We start from the raw sequence: 24,681 nt of genomic DNA on the forward strand, positions 1-24,681 counted from the left end.
GGGACTTGATTTGTGCACACTTAAGGCAGGACTGCACGATTCTTTCACAGTCCTGTCGCCGTACCTCAGGTTTTCCCTGAGCACCTAGGGCTAACTGATTGTATAGGCGGCCGCTAGGCAAATGCCCCCAATCCTCATGAAGCCATTGGAGGAATGGGTCGGTGTTTAGCTGGGGCTGCTGCCCCAGGCACACTTGGGGGGCTTGAATTTCCCTCATTCTGTGATCCAATTCGGAGTGGAGGGGATTAGAGTCAGGACGATGTGACGGGCAATGGGTTATAAACCAGGGCCGGGAGAACTTACGTACGAGGTCAAAAATAGTCTCCCACAGTGGCATGAACGCTGTGGGATTAGCCTCTCCCGTGAGGATGCTGAGACAAAATTGTGAGTCTATACCCAGTACGACCTGAGCAGAAACGGAATGGGCCTGGGTAACGTGCTGGGCAGCGAGAAGGACCCCATGAACTTCGCTATGCTGGGCCGATGAACCCGGGGGAAGGAGATCAACCTGGAAATGGTCACATTTAGCACAGAGAACTCCTGCCCGGGGGGTCGGGGAAGTGCCCCCGTCGGACACAATCCAGGGGTCATATTTTGTTTCTATACACAAGGGCTCCGAAACTCCTGGGAATCGGACATCGTTTGGCAGCGATTTAAGCGTCCATTCCCGCCACGTGATTTCCCCCAAATAACACAGCTGTTGCCAAGTTAGGCTGGTCCCGTGAAAACTGGGGGGGGGCAGCCGCGTGAGCCAAGGAATGAGGTGTACCTCGGGGCCGATCAGGGTCCCTTTACTAGATAGCGGGGCCCAAATGCGTGCCTCGCCTGCGGCTAGTAACATAAGTCCTATGGGTCCATATCGATACTGAGGACCCTTGAGCCGTCGGGCCCAGTTATAGACCGGTTGCCCGTCTTGTGATACCGAGTACCCATAGTGATGTTGTGTAAAGAACAGGGTAATGGTAAAAGGTGAATCCCTTTTATATCGCGCTAGCCGTGGGTTAGAGGCAAACCAGGTGGCTATTCGTTCCAAGCTCTTTTGGGCCTCAGGACTCCATATTTCCCGTTTCCGTTTGGACGAGAGGGGTTCCTGGATCGTTTCCAGGTCTACAAGGTGTTTATCTGGAATGAAGTGTCGGTGATAATTAATCAGGCCTAAAAGTCTCTGTAGTTGCTTTTTATTCTCGGGTGGGTCTTTAACCCAAGGGTCTAAAATCCCCGAGGTGGGTTGGCCACAGTTATAGGGGTCATAATGTTGGCTTAAGAAGGAAAAGCTTTGAGAGGGCACGAGGTGGCTTTTTCTCTCATTAATTCGCCACCCATTGGCCCTTAGTTCGGCTACCACGGTGTTAGTTACGTGTTGGACTATGTGTTCGTTGGGCCCAATTATAATTATATCGTCCACATAGGCTAGAATGGTGGTGCCCCCAGTGGCTTCTACCCCCTTTAAGGTTTTTGCAAGAGCGGCCGTGGCCAAGGCGGGGGAATTACAGAACCCTTGAGGGCACACCTTCCACTGATACTGTGCGCCCTGGAAAGCAAAATTTAGGATTTGGGGTTTGTCCTCCAACGGGATTTGATAGAACATATCCTTTAAATCTAGGGTGCAGGCCCACCTCCCACTGGCATCGCTTAGCTGTTGCCGTATTTCTGGAATGGTGGCTGGGCCTGCGAATGGGAGGTGTCGGACTCGGCTATTTGCCTGCCTATAGTCAATGACCAGTCGAAATTCAGAGGGGTTGCCGGGCTTGGGGATACCCCAGCCGGGAGATAGATAATTTGACACGGTCGCCTGTGCTATCCGTCCCTCCTTTAATAATTGGTCGAGGAGTTGCTTAATCAGGGGGATGCCTTCAGGCTTCGTGGGAATGGGAGAGAATTTCCATGAACTGTTATTAACAAGCTCGGGGCAATAAGGGGGGGGGGCTTCGGGCGACAGGGTGACAGGCAGAGCCTGACAGACTTGTTTCTGTAATCGCAGTCGTTTTATATCCCCAACCCCCAGCAAATTTGTTCCTCCCAACAAAGCCTTAACTTTTCGCTTATACCCCTTGTGAATCAAAGTAAAGCTGACTACAGGCTTTTCTTCAATACTGTTAAGACCCTGAATAAACATAGTAGAACTTGTGGGTACATGAGGCACATCGGATTTTATAACGGAGATTTGAGCTCCGGTGTCCAACAAAAAAGATACAGGGGTGTAAGGGGGTTTGGGACCGGCTACCAATAGGGTGTGATATGGTCGATCATCCCAAGTGTCTGTGGAGGCCGGGGCGCACCCGGCCTCTACTCGTTTTTTGTTCTCAAATAGTCATCCCAGTCCTTCCATCCTAACTGTTTCCCCAAATCTTGCTGCTGGGAAGCGGACATCTTCCGCAGTGCTTCCTTGGGGATCCCCTTATGTAACAGGAACCCAAAAAGTGCTTTTTCAGCCTTGGTTCGTTCAGGGTGTTTATGCTGACCCTTGTTAACAGGGCTCTCAGCTGGAAGGGCTGAAATGGGGTTCTTCGGGGCTGGTGGCATTCGGAGCCGGGACACGGCCTCATATAAGGTAATAAGGGGTTGCCCAACCCAACCATGCAACAGCAGGAGTCCCCCTGTGTCAATCGGTGGGGCGCCATCTACGGCCAAGTCCACCGCGTCCCGTTGGACCGGAATTTGAGTGGGATCTGTGACATAAATAAAGGGGACACCTGACTGAACCTGTTGCTGGTCTAAATTTAACGGTACCACTTGTGGGTTCCACACTATGATGGACGCTCCGGCAATAGCCCAGATGATCTCATGGGGTGTATTTACGCTGCCGGGAGGTACATACAGTCCCTTAAAACTGCCTTTCATGGCCAAGACGGCCGCGGCCGGGGTGGTGAGCGGCCATACCTCATTTCCCAAGAGATGATGACCCGGGAACCCCGACGCCCAATTGGACGTTTTGGCCAGAACAGCGGCTTCCTCCCTATCCACCATCTCTGCCCCGTGATCCAGGGCCAGACGACCCAGCCACACTAGGGGTGCCTCGCCCTCCCTGCGCCTTGTGTCTGCTAAGAATTCCTTCATCTCCGCCTTGGTGCGAGTTCGGTACTCGGTAGTCGTAACTGTCTGACCTGTATAATAATCCACCTTACTTTTGGTGATAGCAACAGGCATGGCCTCCATTTGCCCCCTCTTCTCAGGCGCAGGTGGGGCTGAGGGGAGTGCGGGATAAATTAAAGGGCAAGGGGGGGCTTCATAAGGGGGTGGTCTCCCATCCTCCTGCTCTTTGCCACTTATCTCACACTCTGCGCTGTCGGTGTCGTTAGCAGCGGCTTGTTTAGCAGCAAACATAGTGCTTCCATGAAGGACCGCACAAAGGTCCAGCGTTTTGTTTAATGCGCTGAACAAGACCGTGGACACGTCTTCCAACTTATACTCGTCTGGTCTAAGTTTCCTTGTCCGCCTGGTCTGTTCCAATTCCTTCATTAAGTGGACTAACAACCCGTGGGCTGGATCACCCGGCTGTACCCGGGGCGGGAGTATGAATTTGGGAACGGTGGCCCCGGATCTTTTTATGATACGGCTACACTCATTCCAAATGCCAGACGGTGTCTCGGTCCGACTAGTCTCCGCAACCCCCGTGCACTGGGATTGCAGGGAACTATCGGCCGGCTGACATTTAAAGGTGGGATGGCAATGGAGGAGACATCCTACGGCAGGCAGGGTTAATGAGGTTGTATAGCTTTTTGACCCTGACCCTGATTCTATAATACAAATCCAATCTAGGGTGGGCTTAGCAGACTGTCTGCTGGCCACTTGGTGAAATTGCAGGTGTTGAAATTGCTCGAGCTCAGATTGTTCACGGTCCCCACTACACCAGGGGCACTGACCCTCCCGAAGGCATCCTGTTCGTGACGCCATGTTGATTACAGATTGCTCTCGCCCCTTGCTCCACCGATATGGCCACCAGGTGCCCGTTATCTACCGGGTAATGAGCGTTGGAATAGGGCGGAGGTTCGATCACTGGATGCCCTGGGGGGGGAATAACAAGTGCCCAAGGGTAGTGACGGGGAGAACGCAAGCAATCAGTCGTAGTGTTAAAGATTAAGGATTTATTAAATGAGTCACAGATAAGGATAAGGGATAACACAATTAGTTACAGCTTGGGCTTACAATATAATACTAGAACAAATAACACAAACACTACAATTACAAATAGAAGCTGGCCCTGGTATTTTTCTAAATCCCAGTAATTATTCAGGTCGTCCCAGGGGTTAGTAAAAGTGATATTGGTGCTATTAGTACTCATAAATGCAGCAACTAATCTTAATAGACACAAATTGCTAGGCTCAACTGGTCCCCCTTGCGTTCAAGGTTTCCTGGTCAACGGGTTTCCCCTAGCAGGAGCCTTGGGGCGGCTGGAACCAGTCTCTGCCTCTTATCTAACAACACAGATGTACAGATATCCTTAACAACTAATTATACTTACACATACAAACCACAAAAGTTTCATTACGGCCGGCAAGCAGTCAGGCTCTGGGGAACGCGTGAGCCAGGAGAGAGAGACTGCAGGGTGATCAATCCTGGATACGGTTCGACGGGAATTCGATTTCTCTCTGCCCGTCCCCGGGGGGGGGCCAACAATATATAACGAATTTTTCGTCATAATTTACAATAAGCCAATTGCAGGGTCGCGAGTGGCTCATGCCCATACAAGGGAGGCAATCGGCCCCCAGCATCTCTACTCAGGAAGCAACCGTCTGGGGGAAACTTCCCCTCCTCAGGTCGGCCGACCGCAAGGTGCTGTTTCCTGTTACAAGTTCTGCTTTCTGAGCAGCTATGTGATCAGTGGCAGTTCTGGGGGCTGGGGGAAAATTCCGTTGGGGGATGGAGGCCGAAGCACTTGTTGTATGGCCCTGGGGCCAAACTTGGGGGTCTAACATATGGTTCCAATCCCTCAGGAAATATCTGAAGTCTAGAAACCAAAATCCTACTCCTGGAGAGAAGGCTGGTGCAACAGGAGCATTTTATTTAACATTTAAAGAAAAGGAATCAAAGAGAGATCAACCCCCAAAGCTTACGTGAAATATGCCACTTGTTTTATAAATGGAACTCATCTTCTCTAGCCTTTCCATAATTAATATAGCAAGAAGTGTCATCAGCCAGATATGAGAGCTGTGGTCAGATAAATTAATATCTGCTGTGACATTAATTTTTTTCTCTGGCATATTTTAAAATATGGAAAACTTCTTTCTTCTGGTGCAGGTGAGTGACAACAGGAACATCTCAATCTACACTTCCAGACTTTCTGAAATTCCCGCCGGCCACTTCATTTGGGTTTCAGTGCCATTTTCATGCAAGCACATTCCATGGTTCTGTTGAACAGTTTTGCAAGTCATCACCTGCATGTAGGGTGACCAGCCAGCAAATGTGAAAAATCAGGACAAGGGGTGGGGGGTTAATAGGAGCCTATATAAGAACCCCCTCCCCAATCAGGACTGTCCCTATAATGTCGGGACATCTGGTCACCCTATATGAATGTTTCCAGGTTCCTAAAAAATTGGGAATGGAAAAAATTGCTATTTAGTCACCTTTGTACTTTTTTTATTTTCTCACAGCACCTCCTTAAGGAAATCTCCTTATATACCTCAAGCTCCACTTGTTCCTATTATTTTCTTTGCCATAATAGTCAAGGATCTTCATATCATATCCTGTGAGCTACAAGGAACATTGAGATAAAGTTATTCTTGGGACATTCTTATCATTGGAGCTCTTCCCCTCAACTCAGGCTAAAAGGAGTTATGGCAGTTAATTTGAACTAGGGTTTTGCTCACTGTTCTGTCCTAATCTGTGAAAGTGCAAGAATGGTAGACCACATATCCTGGATGTCAAGAGAATCATCTTAATTTGACTTGACCGGACTGTTGAGCTCATAAACTCTGAGAGGTGATTCATTTTGCACCAATAACTTAGGCCTGGTTTACGCTAAGAAATTAGGTTGATATAACTATGTCACTCAGTGGTGTGAAAAATCCAACCCCCTGAGTGACGCAGTTAAACTGACCTAACCCCTGGTATTAGACAGTGCTAGGTCAATGGGCAAATTCTCCCTCTGACCTAGCTACCATCTCTTGAGGAGATGGATAACATACCCCTTAAAGACCCCTCCCATTAGTGTGTAGGTAGTTTCTTCACTGAAACGCTATAATAGTGCAGCTGTGTCATGCAGCATATTAAGTGTAGACAAGCACTGAGTGTGGTTGGAAAGGTTAGATAGTCTTTAAATAAAAAAAAATTAAAATTGAGTAAGGGATCTATTTAAAAATGATTATTTAAGCACTTGGAGGGAAGCCCCAAATGTATTAAAAAGCTCAACTGATCACACAGATGAGAGGAGAGAGAAGAGGTCTTTTTAATGGACATATGTAAAGAGACTACCTGGACATCAGTTCATAACCTCAAACATTAAATGTTGTATGGACATAATTGGATGCTACCTTTTACAGGACAATATCCATGGTACACCCACATCTTGAATACTGTGTGCAGATGTGGTTGCCCCATCTCAAAAAAGATGTATTGGAATTGGAAAAGGTTCAGAAAAAAGCAACAAAAAATGATTAGGGAGTATGGATCAACTTCCATATGAGGAGAAATTAATAAGACTGAAACTTTTCAACTTGGAAAAGAGGTGAATAAGGGGGGATATGATAGAGGTCTATAAAATCATGACTGATGTGGAGAAAGTAAATAAGGAAGTGTTATTTACTCCTCATAACACAAGAACTAGGGGTCACCAAATGAAATTAATAGGCAACAAGTTTAAAACAAACAAAAGGAAGTATTTCTTCACATAGTGCACTATCAACCTGTGGAATTCTTTGCCAGAGGATGTTGTGAAGGGCAAGACTATAACGGTTCAAAAAGAATAAGATACATTCATGGAGGATAGGTCCATCAATGGCTATTAGTCAGGATGGGCAGGGATGGTGTCCCTAGCCTCTGCCAGAAGCTGAGAATGGGTGATAGAGGGTGGGTCATTTGATGATTATCTATTTTCTTCATTCCCTCTGGGGTACCTGGCATTGGCCACTGCTGGAAGACAGGATACTGGACTAGATTGACCTTTCCTCTGACCCAGTATGGTCATTCTTATGTTCTTATATGATGTAATACTATGCTAATCCCTATAAATGTGGGATATCCTGTCTTTTGTTGGTGACATGTTTAATAAATACAGAGAGCAAAAATCTAATTTATTATTTGTTGCAAATTTAATTGTTAAGGTTGTTTTTGTATGTCTTATTCAAGTTGTATATCACTTTTTAAAATTAAAAGCTCATAAAAAGATATTAATTCTTTGTTACACTAACATAAATTTACTACATTTTCTGTATTGAATGATTATATTTAGATAGTAAGTGCTATTCCTGGTGAAATGCTTATAAAACTTCAAGAAGGAGCATTTCAAAAGCATCAACATATGCCTTTTAATAGGAATTAATACATTAACAGGATGACCTTTTCAAAATGAATATATATTTGTATTTATTCTACTATTCATATTACTGTACATACAAAAATCTAGTAAAATACTATACTTTTAATTTTTCATATAGAAAATGTCTGAACTATAAGATATTTATTTTGTAATTTCAGTTATATCGGATTACTAATTTGATATAGCTGATCTATTAACTACTGGATTTTGATATGGTCTTGACTTAATTTCATGGAAGCTGCTAATGTGCTGACATGGCATTAGGGGGCAAAGGCATAGGTAGACAGTATTTTATTTTGTTTAATACATAAGTTGCCAGATTCTTCCCTTCTCAGTTGCCTGTAAGGACTGATAAGAATGCAGCTGCAGGAGAAATGTCCTGTGTGTAAAAGAAGGTAAAAGAAATGTTATCTTCCCCTCCCTTCTTCCCTCCCCTGCGAACTGCTCTTGGCCCCTTCCTCCCTCCCCTGAGAACTGCAGATGAGGGAGATTTATGGCAACAGATTATTTCAAAGAAATGTATCTTCAAGGTAAAAGTGTCTGGATGACATGTGTAATGCTATGGGTAATAGATAGGGGTGGGTTTAGTAACAGTTGGTGTTTCTATTACTTAATAAGGGTTTTGGGGTGTTGTAATGGATGTAGGCATGTACATACTAACAAAGAAAAAGAATATGCTGTAACTTTAATTCAGTGCTTACTGAACAATTGGGTCCAGGGGAACAAGTATCACAATAAAGAAGCCTGTACTCATATCCACCTCTGGGTCAATCTGCTTCTTTTTCTTCTAACATCTAACTATACAAATAGTCCCATTTACTTCTGCGGAGTTTAATTCTGTAGCGAGAGGTGCTACTTATTTCCAAAAAATTCAGATACGTATACCTAAATTTTCCAAGTCATCAGTCTTCTAATTGCCATAACACTTCATTACATTAACAGTAATATATGAAATATATCTAGGCAATTTGCCCAGTGCTAAGTGCAATGCATAGTTGTCTTCCTAAGTACTCAAACTACCATTAATGAAAACTAATGACCCATCAACATTTGCATTCAAAGTACTGCTTGAAATCTCCAAAGGAGAGTATGCAATTCTAGTGTAGCAATTTTTGTCACTGTAAATTGCTGTTTCCCAATATGTTGCTCTTCTTAATGCTAATTACCCTACAAAATGGATAAATATAACTATTGTAATGTATATTATAGTCTGGTTTCAGCAACAAGATTGTAATTAGTGATTGGAGAGCACTCTCATTAGCATAAATGCAACAATTAAATCATTTAAATTTAGGAATATCACTTAAAGGCTTAAAATAGTGTTGATGCATCTTCTCCTATTTGGTGAAGGTGAAATTCTTCCACATTCAAAATATTTTTTATGTTAAAACAAAAACTATATTTAAAGATAAAACATAGGTTACTGTAGAGTTAATTTTATAATTCTTTTTTCTTATTCTGTCTTTATACTTTTATACTTTACTAGCATTCCATTATGAGAGTATTATTTTGAGTATGAAATACAATTGTTAACTGTTTAGGCTGAAGGGAAAGTTGTATTTTGAATTGTGGTACTTTTAAAGGAAATGAATTCAATTTAACATTTAATTACAGTTCAAGAATGAATGAAAGAAGTAGAAATATTCATTCCAATATTCTGCTTATAAGGAACATTTACAGTCAAATGTAGAAATGTTGCAGATTGGAATCAGGCGGTTATCTGATATTGCCCATTCAAATTGAATCTGAACACTCACTTTGCTCTTTAGCTCTTAGACATAGCTGGCCAAGTCCAACTGGCTTATATTTTTGGCAGGTAGGTCATTGGAGGATTTTCCCCAAGATATCTAGACTTCAGAACTTCATATTTTTTTCATACAATTGAAATGTCAGAATGTGCATTGATTTCAAGATACTTAAACTCCCAGTCCGACTTTCTTATGTGATTGAGACTTTTAACTCCCAGCTCTTCTACACCTTTCAGTATTCTTAACACTTGTTATACCCTATTCCCTCTAATTCTCCCCCAAGATCTTCTTAAGGAAATAAAATAAAATGAATCCATATTTTTGATACTTCTTATTAAAATATTTTTAATTATTAAAAAGTTTTTGTAAACATCCAGGAATCACGTTGATAATAATGGAAAGAAAGATTGAAGAATCAGTGTGTGGTGTATGTTGACCTATTTAGATTTTTTTTTTAAATGTGTGGGTGCAGGACACCATTTATCTTCTGTATCTAAAGAAGGCCAATGCTCTAAGGGCTAGTGATGAGATTATCTTGTGGTGAATAGTTTTGTAATTCTAATGTCTATTGTGAAAAAAATGATTCTGTGATCTTAGAACAAAGATAATAGGATTGTCTAATTAGATGATGGGAATTAGCAGGAGAGATAGGTGGTCTAGATACAGTTTACTGTTTATGAGAGCAGTAATAGTCTCATTTAGCAGCACAGTAAGCAAAATAGTCTGATTAAATGTTCCACTGAGGGATGCAGAAATGGGTTGGACATATTATTCTAAAGAAAAGGATAGAGGAAACTGCATTTTCAGTATTTCGAGCTATCTGGAATGGTACAACCAGTCTTCCTGCTTACATCCAGTGGTGAAAAAATGTGTTTTCTGTATTAATTATATAGAAACAAGATGTCACATTGCTGCTTTGCTCGAGCACCCCACCGGCCAGTATACAGAGGGCCAGATCTTGGATCCCAACTCTTTGTGCTCCCAGAACAACACAAAGGTTATGCTGGGAATTCCACTGACATAAGGGATGTCTCCAGGTTATATAAAGCCAGCATGTGTAGCTCTATATCACCTGCTTCCTTCCTGAAACCCAGTTATGAATTCTTCTTGGGCAGGTTGCATGTCTGAGGGGTGGAGCTAGAGTGCAGTAAACTCTCTCAATTCATGGCTAATGTAGCAGTCAGTAGGAGAGTGAGCTAGCCAACACAGCTTTGCAGTGCTCTAAATTATGCTGGAGACACTTAAATTAGGAGAGTGGAATTATATAAAAAATATACATTGACCCATCATCAGTCATGCACTGAGTGCACCTGAACTAAACCTTTGAAACCTGGCCCAAAACATTTAATTCTAGAACTTCAATTTTTTCTTTAAAATTATACATTTTCCCATGGCTTCCCTCATGGAGCATGTTCCCGCGACGCCCGCCTTTATGCTGCTACTGATATTATTGCATGTCACTTCTATGTTAGTGTAGCAGGGTGCTGGTGCAAGAGCACCTAATTAGCCCCTGCCCAGTCAGCTCCAATCAGGGGAAACAGATTGGGACTGATAGAAAAGGCCTGATGCTGCTTGACAAGCCAAGAGCTATAAAGGCTGTGAGGGAGCCAGAAGGCGGGGGGTGCAGCCAGGGAGAAGTCGGCCTGGGAGGGAACTGGAGGCCTCCTAGCTGAAGGCAGCCTCTGGCTTTGCCTGTAAAGGAGGTGACTAGTCCTGCAAGACTTGTATATAGACAGACATTGGTGGTGGGAGAACCTTTATATAAATAAAAACACAGGTGGTTCACAACCCTGAAGCCTCTCTGAGCTTTATTGGGGGCAGCAAGTGGGCCCCAGGAAGAGGGGTGGGATGGGAACCCTGTTACAGTTAGTAAATCTAGATATGTCATAACTCATGATAAAATTTTAATTAGATTTATTCATAGTAAAATGAAAGTTATGGTTGAAATTGTTTCTCCCATAGATCCAGTTTTGGTCCCCTTTCCATCCCCCATGTACACACAAAATCAAAATTATGTTACTTCTGGTATTGAGGTAGACTATTTGAAGAAAATATTAGTCAGTTTGACAAAAGGTTCATAAAAATAGAGCTGTTAAACACAATTCCTAAGGGGCTAGTGGTGGCAGAGTGATGGTGTCCCGACCCTCTCAACCCTTTATAACAAAAAATTGGAAAGAAGACTAATTACACTTTCTTTCTTTACTGGACTTACCTAGAAAAGATCTAATGTCTGGGCCAAATTTTTGCTGATTAACATATCATAACTAAAGATATTAATATTTTGTTTAATACTGCATACAGGGAACATCAGCTATAGCAAGCTTAGCATAGCATTTGAAAGGACTGCTGGAATTTAATTTCCCTCAGCCCTTTCTTTGCTGAGGTATAATCTGTAGGGTGGGCTTGGTAATGGAGGTGGGGAGGGATCCAAAATGCTTACAAGAATACTACCAACCCTCCTAAGATTTGCCTGGAGTGCTTGACTCAATAACTAACCTGAGGCATACAAAGGAAGCTGATGATCCTTTTAACACTTGTTAAAAGGGGCGCGCAGGGAGAGGTGTCTCTTCTGCAGGATGTATGGTGCAACTCAAGGCTTTGTGGACATAACTATGGGGCTATTTTAGATGGCCATAGTCTTAACCCATATATCTGTGCACACTCTGAATTTAGTGTTAGGGTTGAGATAGGAGATTGTAGGGGTGGATATTATTCCAATGTCGTGAACTGATCATTACCTCCTACAGTATGAGGTTAAGCCTAGAGGAAAATTATTTCAGTGAATGAGGAAAAACCCATTTTATCTCATCTTTTATTTTCATTTCAAAAGAAAAAGACTGGGATTTCTCACAGAAAAATGAAACAAAACAAAAATGACTAAATTTTATTTAGAATGTTTTATCTGAAAACCAATAAAGTAGAGAATATGGATATTTTCTGGTGAAAATTTCTGCTGGCAACCCCCCCCCAGCCTTTTTTATATCTATATGTCTATATCTATATCTATATCTATGACAGCCCTAGTTGGGATCCATCTTTTCTATCACAGTAGAGGACTTGTTTTCGTGTTTCACCCTTTGAAGCTAACAGAACCTGAGTGCTTCCAGAGTGTTCTGAAGCGAAAATAAGTTACTACCAGATGAATGCTCAGCAGTATTTTATGAGGACTCCATAATGATCTTTTGTACTCAATAACAGGCAGAATGGTCTCTTGGCAGCCTCTTCCCTGGCTTCACCCTAACAGATCACCATGTTTTGTGGGTTCCCTGTAACAATTAATGGAAGAGGGAATGTCAAAAGTCACTTGCTTTGAAGCTGATAGCTTGTGTCATGATTTTAAAAACTTTTTTATGCTATGGCTCTGAGATACAAATATGCTAAGACTCTCATTCAGCAGATGTGTTCTGAGTGTTAGCTAGCCTATTTAATCCAGACTCTTTCTGTCTGGTTGCTGCTGAAAATGCCTCCTATTTTGAGGACATTTTTTCTTTACATTGCAGAAAAACACTCATAGCTTTGGGCAGATCTGCCTAGGGCCATAGAGAAAGGTCATTGCCTGGAGGGGCTAAATGCTAGATATTCTATGCTTGAATTTTGGGCAGTAGTATTTACAGAGATTCTAGATGAGTTTTGGAGAACCTTTTATCACAATCTGTTTCTTGTCTGATGAAGGACTTTGTGTCACAACCTGTCTTTCCTGGCTGATGAAGGACCAGTTGGGAAGTACTGGCTTTATGTTGTTGGAGATAGTAAATTCCTCTCTAAAGATGGAAGGAGCTGATTATCAAATGTTCAGAAAAGCCCATCTTTTCATAGATTCTAAGGACAGAAGGGACCATTGTGATGATCTTGTCTGAACTCTTGTAAAGCACAAGCCATAATAGTGCCCCAAAATAATTCCTAGAACATATCTTTTAGGGGGAAAAAAATCCCAATCTTCATTTAAAAATTGTCAGTGATGGAAAATCCATCACAACCCTTGGTAAATTGTTCCAATGGTTAATTACCGTCACTGTTAAAAACAAATATTTTATTTCCAGTCTGAATTTGTCTAGCTTCCACTTCTAGCCATTTTCTGCTAGATTGGGGAAGGGATTGCGGAAATTAATAATAATGTTCCAGATTTTAACTTGAGTTTAACTTGAAATTTATATGAAAGCAGATATGTTGTGCCAAATATTTTTGGTTTAAGTAAGTGGTGAGACTTATTAATGGCACAAATATACTTTAAATTAAAATTTACTCTTTATTAAATCAGACAGAAGTAAAAAATCCAATAATTAGAATCAGAGCTTTATATGATGTTCCGTTTTACTGTTTCTTCATACAATTTTATCTACCAGCCAACAGTTTGCATCTCTTTTATTATAGGTAATACAATTATATTCTATACCATAAATACTAATGGTCTTGACATGAATTTAAAAAGAAAAAATAGCTTTACAAACTGAGGCCCCATATATATATTTTCTACAAGAAACACAGCTTAAGGAAGAACATAAATATTTTAAAGGTGACTGATTCCACACTTCCTAAATTTCTCCAAGAGCATCATATACAAGAGGAGTAGCAATAATTATTGCCAAACATATACCTTTCCAATTAAAGGGTATATATATATAAAAAGTGAAGTCAGATGTCTACTAGTTAAAGGAAACTTGGTGATAGAATTCTATATTAGGACATATTTATGCCCATAATCAAGGTAAAATGTCTTTTTTTCTGAAGAAAAATAAGAAGATTTTAGAGAAGAAATTATTAATATTATTGAAGGTGATTATAATTGTGTTCTTGATTTGAGATTACGTCAAACAGCAGTATTATAAAAGATAGAAAATCAGGCATAGAATTAATATCTCTAAAAAATAAATATGATTGGTGTGATTCTTGCAGGTGTCTTAATCCAAAGGAGAGAAACTACTTCTTTTCAATAATCTGTAGAATATATAGGAGAATTTGAGATTCTAATCTGTATATTTTTGCTTAATACAGCAATGTCAACACAGCAGGCTGTATCTTCTGGTTAGATATTGCACTCATTTGGCTTTTTATTAGAAACTGTGAAGATGCACCTAAAATGAAAAGACTGAGATTAAACATCCCATTTATATATGACTAGAAAAGAGCAGAAGGTATCTTGAAGGAAATTAAACAGCATTTTAAGGAAGATTCTGACCAGATTTAAAAAAAAATGCTGTGGGAGTCCTTCAAAGCAATGATTAGGGGTAGCTTAATTAACAAAGTATCATGTGGTAGAAAAGTGGACATGGAAACAGTATTCAATGAAGTTGAAATACTTAAGAAATACATCAGAAAAATCAATCACATAAAATATATATCTTTTAAAAAGGCCAGAAGTAAGTTAATTTTCTACAAACTGTTGGGATTTTGTGGTTCCCAGCAAGTCTGATGCTGGGTAGAATCAAGGGACTTGGATTCGATGTGATGCGATTCAATGCGATGAGATTCAATTCAGTTCAACAAGGCTTTATTCAATATGTGCACAAGGAAAGCCCCAGTACAGAAAAATCAGGCAGAGTCTCTCCAGCAAGGAGCCCCTCCCCTTGCTATTTTATAGCACATGGCACTTACATAACAAGTTACATAACATGAACCTCTAACCAATCAGCGTTAACCTTTCCATATATGAGTTTGTTTATCACATGCTCATAGTTCTCCATTCCACATGCTGAGCTCACACACCTCCCTGTGGCCTTCTCCAGAATGTTCCTATGCTGGTGAGCCACAGCATGCTTCTCTATTCATAAGCACCCTGTAAACCACATTTTATTCAAAATGAGCACAAGCATACCCTTCAAAACAGAAGTAAAATACACAGTTATGAGATAAAAGGGAAGGGCCTCTCATGGATCAGTAGTTGGTTAAAAGACAGGAGAAAAAGAATAGTAATAAATGGTCAATTTTCACAGAGGAGATTGATCTCCCAAGGATCTTTGGTGGAATCAGTATTATTCAACATATTCATAAATGATCTGGAAAAAGTGCGGCTGGTGGGGGCAGTAAGATAGCAAAGTTTGCAGATGATACAAAATTATTCAAGACAGTTGTGTCGAAGGCTGACCATGAAGCGTTACAATAAGATCTCACAAAACTGGGTGACTGGGCAATAAAATGACAGATGGAATTCAGTGTTGGCAAGAAAAAAGTAATGCACATTGTAAAACATAATCCCAACTATACATACAAAATGGTGGTTTATAAATTAGCTGTTCCTACTCAAGAAGAGATCTTGGAATCATCATGGATAGTTCTCTGAAAATATCTACTCAATGTACATCATCAGTCAAAAAGCAAAGAGAATGTTAGGAACCATTAGGAAAGGGATAGATAAGAAGTCAGAAAATACCATAATGCAACTATATAAAGCCATGGCATGCACGCATCTTGAATAGTGTGTGCAGTTTTTGTTGCTCCATCTCAAAAAAGATATATTAAAATAGAAAAAGTACAGGGAAGGGTAACAAAAATGATTAGGGGTATGGAATAACTTACATACAAGGCGAGATTAAAAAGACTAGGACTGTTCATTTTAGAAAAGGGACAACTAAGGTGGGATATGAGAGAGGTCTATAAAATCATGAATGGTATGGAGAAAGTAAATAAGGAAATATTATTTACCTCTTCTCATAACACAAGAACCAGGGGTCATCCAATGAAATGAATAGGCAGCAGGTTTAAAACAAACCAAATTAAGTACTTCTTCACACAAACACAGTCAACCTGTGGAACTCGTTGCCAGGGGATGCTGTGAAGGTCAAAAGTATTACTAGGTTCAAAACAAGAATTAGAAAAGTTCATGGTGGATTGGTTCATCAATAGCTATTAGCCAAGATGATCAAGGACACGACACCATGCTCTGGGTCTGCTTAAACCTCTTGCTGCCAGAAAGGAATGGACATCACTTGATAATTGCCCTGTTCTGTTCATTCTGGCACCAGCCACTCTCAGAAGACAGAATGCTGGGTTAGCTGGACCATTGGTTTGACCCAGTGTGGCTATTATATTCTTAACTTACAAACAACACAAATGTTCCAGTAGGTCAATGTCTACAGTTGAGACATTTTTTTCCTCACTGTCCCACAATAAAGCAAAATCAAGAAGAAAATATTGGAAAACAAAACAAAACAAAACTACTCACTACATCTATAAAACACAGAGGCATACTCTCTGTTCTATAAAAAAGTAATCTCTAACTTTTAGAGGAGATAAGTACATTAATGAAAAGATGTAAAGTTGATATAGGCAATAGTCACCAAAACTCAGAAATGAAAATATGAAGCTATGGTCCCTAAACCTCAATAAATACAATTAAAGAGAACAATGTTAAACATCTTTATCCTCCTTTTAAAATTAAACAAATGTATGGTATTGAGATGGGAACATGCTGCAGAGAATGTAATCAAATGAGAGGATTTCTGCATATTTAATAGACATTGCCTCCAAAAATAAGACATTTGGGAAGGCAGCTGGAAACGTCATAAGAGAAATAATGGTGCTGGCTGCTGATAACCCCTGAGTATCTTCATTAAGTTATCCTAAAAACTTTGTTTCTTGTAAATGCCATAAAGAGTTGATCACTTATCTCCTAGTTGCGCCTAAAATTACTATTATTTCAAAACAATTATAAAATTACTATAGCAAGGTGGTGTAAGGGGAGCAACTCCCCTAAATCTATTAACTGCTATCAAAAAGTGAGGGGAAATACTGGTATAGAAAAATAAACTCATCAAGTCAGAGTTTTACAGGAGAGAGAGGAAAAAATAGCTACTTAGCAATCCGGTGGAACTTTTTATAGTTAATTGGAAGAGGTTTGTTGGCTGTTACCAAACCTAATAATTTGAGAACTTTTTTTTTTAAGCATAAAGGAGAAACTCATTCAGCAACAGTCAAAGTTAAACTCAAAAATGAGATATTAAAGTAAAGAAAATAGATAGGAGGAAGAAGGAGTAAAACTTAGCATTGCATAGAGTTTCATAGGACAACTAAGAAACAGTTTACATATCTACACTTAAGAAAAACAGAAGTTTGGACCTAAACATGAGCTCAAAGACTTTAAAAGACAGATCAGGATGACAAGGAGTTGAAAAACATCAACTACAGTATGTGGTCAATATCACAAAGATGAAGAAAGTGACTGGTAGCAGGTCTCGTCAGTATAGCTTTATAGACTTCCATAAGCCAATTTATAGCTGTGTATTTGTGTAAAATACTAAACGTATTTCTATTTAAGTTGTAAACGAAGTTTTATAGATTTTTCTTATAAAATAATGGATCTGTTAATAGGTCTGTGACAAAAGTTGTTAGTTTGCTCCTTTTGTAATCTGTGTGAAATTGGTTGATGGTGTCTGCATACCTGAAGATTTTTAAGCCCAGGTTAGCCAAACACCGGTCAGGGATGACCTAGATATACTTAATCGTGCTTCAGAGTGAGGGGAATGGACTAGATGACTTCTTGCTGTCCCTTTTAGCCTTACATTTCTGTGATTCTATGATCATTCCTTGAAGATAGCTGTTACATAAAAAATATAATAGCATTCACATATCGACGTGCAGTTTATTAATTTGAACACTAAGGCCAAGAATTGAAAGCGTGGAGTCTGCCTACTCATCTCTAAATATGGTCAAGTCAAAAGGGATTTGAGGATATTCTGATAATGTTTATGCTCTCCTATTGCTGTGCTTTTTTCTGTAGGTAGAAGATTTTCATTTTTCATGGCTCTTACTTGGGCATCCTTCTCAAGCATTATGTTCACTTTAAAAAAAAATGCTTGGAACCATAATTTGGGGAGAGGGGGAAAGGAGTGAAAGTGTGATTTCTATACTTTTAAGTTATGATGGCCTTCCTCACACTTTAAGGAACCCACAGTTAATTAAAACTGAAGGATTTGGAAACTAAGGATTTAGTTGTGTCAAATGTATATATTTGATAAGATGATTATCTTTATTACAGAAAAAAACCTTGACATTTTTACAGATAAAAAACTCTGGTGGGCAGACCACAACTTAGCTCAGCTGGGTACCTGCAACAAAAGAGATGGAAGAACCCCCATTGTCCTGCGAAACAAGACTTCAGGGGTTGTACATATGAAAGTGTATGATAAAGCAGCACAGCAAGGTAAATTGTATTTTAAATATCTTTAAACTATCATTAGAGTACATAATGTATTCATCTTCCATATTATTCCCAAAATGCATAGAGGTTTATATTTGTTCCCGTTCGTTATCTGATTAACTAAAAGTAGAGCTTCTATCCGCAGTGAATTACAATGTAGTTAATAACTTTCAAAATATTAGATAATAATTTAGAAACCTCTCTTTAATATGTATTCATAATATTTGAATATGAGGCTTAATGCAAACGGAAATTACTATGATATTGTGAAGCTTAAATTTGGTAGTCAGAACTAAGAGAAAAATGTGAATGTTTTCATTTTCGTTGACTTGTTAATGATATATATCTCTCAATAAATTATTAAAAAATTAAATACAAGAAATAGTATTTGAAAAATCATTGATGTTTTTCATTAATCTCAATGGTTTTAAGCCAATGTAATTCATTTTACTTCACTGAAATTGGGAGTAAGTGACAAGAAAAATCAGGCAATTTTATTTTTTTTTGGTGGGAGAATGAATTAAGTATGTTTCCCTATTGTTATAATGAAAACAAATCTACTAGCAAGGACATTGCAAACTGTGAGCTTGTTTTTAGACATATATATCTTATCCCATAAAATAAACTGTTTATTAAATAAACTGTGCATGTGTATATGTGAGAGAGAGAGAGAGAGTGTGTGTGTGTGTGTGTGCAAAATCCAGAACAAAGTCTGTCTGTGTTTGTTTCCTTTCTCTATTACATACACCTGAAGAGGTAAACTGCAAACCAGGAGGCTAATGCTTTCGGTAGGATTCTGGGGAATGTGAAAGAGCCACTGGGGAGGCATGGGGAGATGACACAAGTTTCAGGGCCTACACAATTGGATGGCAGGGTCTCCACTATCAGGAGGGGTGTCAGATGAGGTCTACCCCAGGAATGTGTGCACAGAGGCCAAAAGCTAGGGACACTGCCTAAATTGTCCTTTTTAAGCTAAGGGCATGTGGGATTCAGCATTTTTATACCCTCACAGTGTGTGTCTACCATATCAACCAGATCTGTCCCTGCTACACCTTATGTATCACTGTATCTATAATTGTAGACAGAAGACCATTTACAGCATTTACTCAGGCAATCTGACTTTCTGACACCATAGTATTCTCCCTGAGAGGCATCTGAAACCCAGGTTAGATTGATTTAAGTCACTGATTTTAATAATGATTTAAATCAGTCAGAAATGTTTATTTAAATATTAGATTTTAATCAAGACAAGGTGGATGAGGTAATATCTTTTTATTGGACCAAGTTCTGTTGATGTTTTTCCCAAACCTGAAGAATAGCTCTTTTTAACCTCAAAAACTTCTCTCTGACCAGCAGAAGTTGGTCCAATAAAACATATTACCTCACCTACCTGCCTTTCTAGTATTCTGGGAATGGCACAGCTACAAACACGCTGCATTCAACTTTTAAGCATGTCTTTATGATCTTAAAGAAAGGTTGATTTTCATTGGTTGGTAACTATTAAAACATGTCAATCTGCAACTAAATATAGTTATTACAGTACATTGGTGGTATTTTTTGCCAACCAGGAGGATACACACTATCTATATACATTTATTTCAGCAATTATTTAGTTTAACTGTACTGGATAGAAAAGAAAAAATAAGTTTATCCAAACATGTTTTACATCTAAATCTAACTGATTTATTCAACAGAGGAAGTATTATCTATAGTTAGTGAATTGAATGAATAGTGTTGGGTCACTATGTTCTTCAAGATTTTAGAACTGGTTGATCTCATCCTCTCATACTTGATTTCATAGATTGGAAGATAAAAATAAACTTTTCTTCTTTTTCAACTTCCAAATGTTTTATAAATGTTGAGTGAACTAATCATTGAAATGAACTAGTTGAATAAACTGGATTGAAGACAATATTCTCTCTGTACCTGCAGAAGAGACTACTGCTGTCAAAAACTGGTTGGTTTCAGATCCTTACCAAGTGACTTCCACCTATCACTGGTGGTTCGAGTTTCTTTAAAACTTGACAACAAACATAATTCTTAATGTTGTTTGAGGTTTTATTATTATTATTAAGCCTACTTTTATGTCACGGAGGTCACGGAAGTCATGGAATCCATGACTTCCAGAGACCTTGGTGACATTCTCTGCTTCAGCCCCTCAGGCTGTGAGACTCTGGAGCTGGCAGCCAGCGAGGTCCTGACAGGGTTCCAGCAACAGGTGACAGCAGCAACAGGTGACAGGGGGCCCCCTACAAGGTTCCAGCAGAAGGTGACAGACTCCTTAGGGGGCCCTCCTGAGGATTTCAGTGATGGGCAACAGCCTAAAGCAAGGGGTTGGGAGGAAGGGGGACACCTCGGGCGAGCAGCTGGGGTGTCCCATTTTCTCTTTGGGAAATGTGGAAACCCACAGCTCCCAGCCACCACTTCTGCAGCAGCAAAAGTCACAGGCTTCTGTGAATTTTTATTTATAGCATGTGACCTGTCCGTGACCTTTACTAAAAATAACCATGAGAAAATCGTAGCCTTAATTATTATTATTATTATTTATTATTTATTTCATTTTAGTTCTTTTATTTGACTACGATAAGCTTGGGCCTTAACTTAGGTTGTCAATTTCAAATTCAATTTTAAATAGTTTTTAAAAAAGCAACCCTACATTTAATATTTTTTTAAAATTCTGATTTAAATACAAATATTTTTAAATTAAAAAATGTTGATTATTATCCAACCTGCTGAAATGTAATCACTCAGCCTCCTCAGGCAGATCATCAGAACATTTCCGTCGTCTCAACTATGTAACTCTATCTCATAGTTTGTGTGTTCAAAATAAAGGTGGCAAGTTAAAAGAAGGCTGAATATTCAGTCAAACCCCATAATATGAGTTGAGATGAAGAAATTAACTATTTTGTTATTTTAATTTTTTGGAGCATATTTGATGTATACTTTTTTATGGTACTTTACAATCCTCAGAGAGATCTTTTACACTTTGTATCATTGTCTAACATGCTGTGAATAGCATTACATGGCCCAGCATAATAAAAGTGCTATAATAATTAGATATTTAATAACTGGGAGAGTTCATAAATTATTTAAATTCAAACAATCAGTTTTAATTAGTAAAGTGAGCCTTGAATAATCTCTGGGATATCTCTGTGGAATACATATCTATGAGTATCTAGGTAATACCTGTCACTGTTGCTACACATAGATAATGAGAATTAATATGCTAAATAAATAGATAAATCTTAAAGGTACAAGTTTAATGTAGTGTTTGGGGAATTATGTGCACAGTGCCAGGAACAGGAAAATGTATAAGTGCTTTTTTAACAGTAAAATTATTTTTAAAATGCCTTTTATATAGTGATATGGTACTGAGGTTTTAGCAGTGGCTTATGGAGTGCTAAGCTTTAACTTGACATATTTCCAGTTTCATCATGTTTTCTTAGTTTAAAATAGACAAGCTCGGTCAGGACTATTTTAGTTTAAAGAGATTTGTAAAATATTCTAAACATAAGACATAATGTTATGCTGAAGTTTTCATGGTTTTCAGCATTTCTGTGTTTGCAATTTAAAATAAATTGGGTGAATAATATGCTATGAACTGTTAATAAATTGGTATTAAAATACTAGTACTAAGCAACTGAACAGCTTAAACTTCAGTAGGATCCAGAGTTGTAACCATCCATTCCCCCCCCCCCGCTATTTTTCCATGCTGCAGGTAGCAATTCCTGTCAACTAAACAATGGTGGGTGTTCCCAGCTTTGCTTACCAACATCAGAAACTACCAGAACGTGCATGTGTACAGTGGGTTATAACCTCCGAAAAAATCGTATGTCATGTCAAGGTATTTAGCTTTTCAATTCTTATTTTTGCTAAACAAATGTTATGATAACATTGAGGCAGAAGAAGAGTCCTTATTTGTGCTTTTTTTTTAAAAAACCTAAATGAACAATTTTACTAAGAAAAGCATGGCTAGTTTATGGCAGAAGAGAGGAGGTCCCACTATAGCTAAGGATTAATTGAACCTCTCATTCTAATTTCCATGTTTTGGTTCCTCATGACTTTCTCAGATTTATTTTGAGGAAAAAAATAATGCTAGGAAACTTGTGTGTGTCCCCTTCTTTTACATACACAGATGAGCAGGACCATCGTTCTGTAGCACTTTATTGGTTCACATCTGCTGGATCTCTGTTTTTACAAACCATGCGGGTGTACAAACTTTTCACTAGGGGTCTCTATTACAAAAGGATGTGAAGAAGCTAACTTTAACATCTTGGAACCTGAAGGGTAAACTTACAAGAATGGCTGCTGATAGGAGCTACAGCAGTTACTTTTATCCTAAATTCCAGAAAAGATTTTGCCTCCAGAATGGATTATAGAAGTTAAAGGACCTTTTCCAATGTGTTGAAAAGTTTTTAAATTGAATATTTTGGAAGCTTCCCCAATATGTTTGGACTTCTTTGTTTTTAGGCAAGAAAAACATTATGGTTTTCAATAGGTATAACATTTAGTATGGAACTTTGGTTCCTCAAGAAGCCTCCAGGCTCAGGGCTTCTAATTCTACATCCAGTGGAAAAATATAATTTTGTTGGAAGTTGGTAATGACCCCTATTTTTACATGGCCTAACACTTTCCATTATGAAAGATTCTTACAACGCTTTTTGAGAAATTTTAAGATTTCCATTGTTTGGAATAGACCTTTGGAATTCAGCACAGGATAAGACATCTGACAAGAGAATTACCTTTTCTTTGACACTGGAAATTCCATTCATATTTTGCTGAGATATACACTGTTGAAAATCCCTTACTTGCTTGTGTTCCTCAGGAAGATTTTCAGCAGACCAAAATAACTAAACATGGGCATTTAAGGACAGACTCACATTGCTGCTACTGTGTATATGCATTATAATAGTCTTTAACTACATAATTACATACGTTTTTTCCTAGAAGATCCCTGCTTCATTCAGTGCACAAGAGAGACATACAAGAAGGCAGACTTAAGGCTGAACAAGCAATCTTAAATCTGGCATTTCTTAACTTTTGAACTTTTGGCTTTTAACCTAAATTATATTATTTTAATATGGTGGTTTTTGTTTGTTTGTTTTAATGTAATCTTCATTTGCTTTTACAGGCAATTGTAACTTTTGAATCCATGGCAATGGTTTCCCTGAAATAGTTGTCACTATATGTTTCCTTTCTTCTACTTATGACTTGAGCTATAAGGATGAATGAACAAAGGGATTACTATTTAAAAAATGTATTTTCTTCATTTGTAACCAAATTAAATATTTCCTAAATCATCTCAACAGTTATTTTGCAAGACTAAATCTTCCTTTAATTTAAGCAATTCATATCTATGAAAAGATCTGATTCAAAATAACTTCAGTTTCCAGATGTTCAGAGAACACAGAACTAGAAAAATAAATATTGTCATCAGACTATTTAGGAGGGTAGTAGTACTTTACAGAGTTCCCATACCAAAAAAGAAATGTCAGTGTGCAAAATCTCCATGTCTCAATGGATTCGTTTCCTACAATTTGCTTATACTAACCCAAAACACAATAGAGATGTCAAGTGATGTGATGGTATATGAATTTCCTATCCATATATTGAATTTAACATCTAAGCATTACACAAGGATATCTTTACAGCAGTCTTTTCCTTTACAACCTTCCAAGCACCATATTTATTTTTAAAATGTGTAAGAATGTGTCTTTTCACTATTTCACGATTACTCCCATGCTTTTTTTGGTAGTGGTCAAAGCTTTACTTATTTTCTGCTTTCCCGTGTAATAAGAATGAATATATATAACTCAGAACATATATGAAACTGATAGATGTTTTTCTGCTATGAGTTTTTATAGTACTTAGTACAATGGGATCCAAATCCTGACTGGGACCCGTGAATGCCACTACAATAGAAATAGAAGTAATTATGATCAATGTTAACATCTTAAATCTAGTAATTCTCAGTGTGATGAGACAGTCACAGAAAGCATGGAGACCCAAGGAATTGGTTAATGAAAGGATTAAATGAGTAATATCTGTTCTTTTTCAAGTGTCCACTGCATATTTCCAGCTATATCATTTTTTCTATAAAGCAGCATCCATTTGGCTCTTATCCTATGTCTGCCCTCCTCTCTATGAAGCATTCCAAGTGTATAAAAGGGAGAGGGGCCCAAATTGTATTTCTGTTTCTTTTTAACTGCTGAAGGTGCAGCAAGTTCGAATCTTACACAATGTCCTCAGTGTTTTTCTCATCAGCTTCTTTCTTGGATTCTGCCTTTGTGGGGTATTTTCTTTATAGCTAGTTAGGTAAACAGTTG

At 38.8% G+C, this 24,681-nt stretch overlaps 1 protein-coding gene across 5 annotated transcripts in view; it reads left to right on the top strand.

Annotated features, from left to right (window-relative positions):
• The window catches only part of LRP1B (LDL receptor related protein 1B), a 1,302,041-nt gene that overhangs the window by 892,332 nt on the left and 385,028 nt on the right, over positions 1–24,681 (top strand). For all 5 annotated transcript variants that reach the window (XM_050969143.1, XM_050969139.1, XM_050969140.1 and 2 more), the window contains 2 exons: positions 18,218–18,358; positions 22,074–22,199. In XM_050969143.1, the coding sequence (XP_050825100.1) occupies positions 18,218–18,358; positions 22,074–22,199 (267 nt within the window). The remainder of the gene's footprint in view (positions 1–18,217; positions 18,359–22,073; positions 22,200–24,681) is intronic.

Source organism: Gopherus flavomarginatus, chromosome 10, assembly GCF_025201925.1.
Source record: "Gopherus flavomarginatus isolate rGopFla2 chromosome 10, rGopFla2.mat.asm, whole genome shotgun sequence".
Classification (NCBI taxonomy): Eukaryota; Metazoa; Chordata; order Testudines; family Testudinidae; genus Gopherus; species Gopherus flavomarginatus.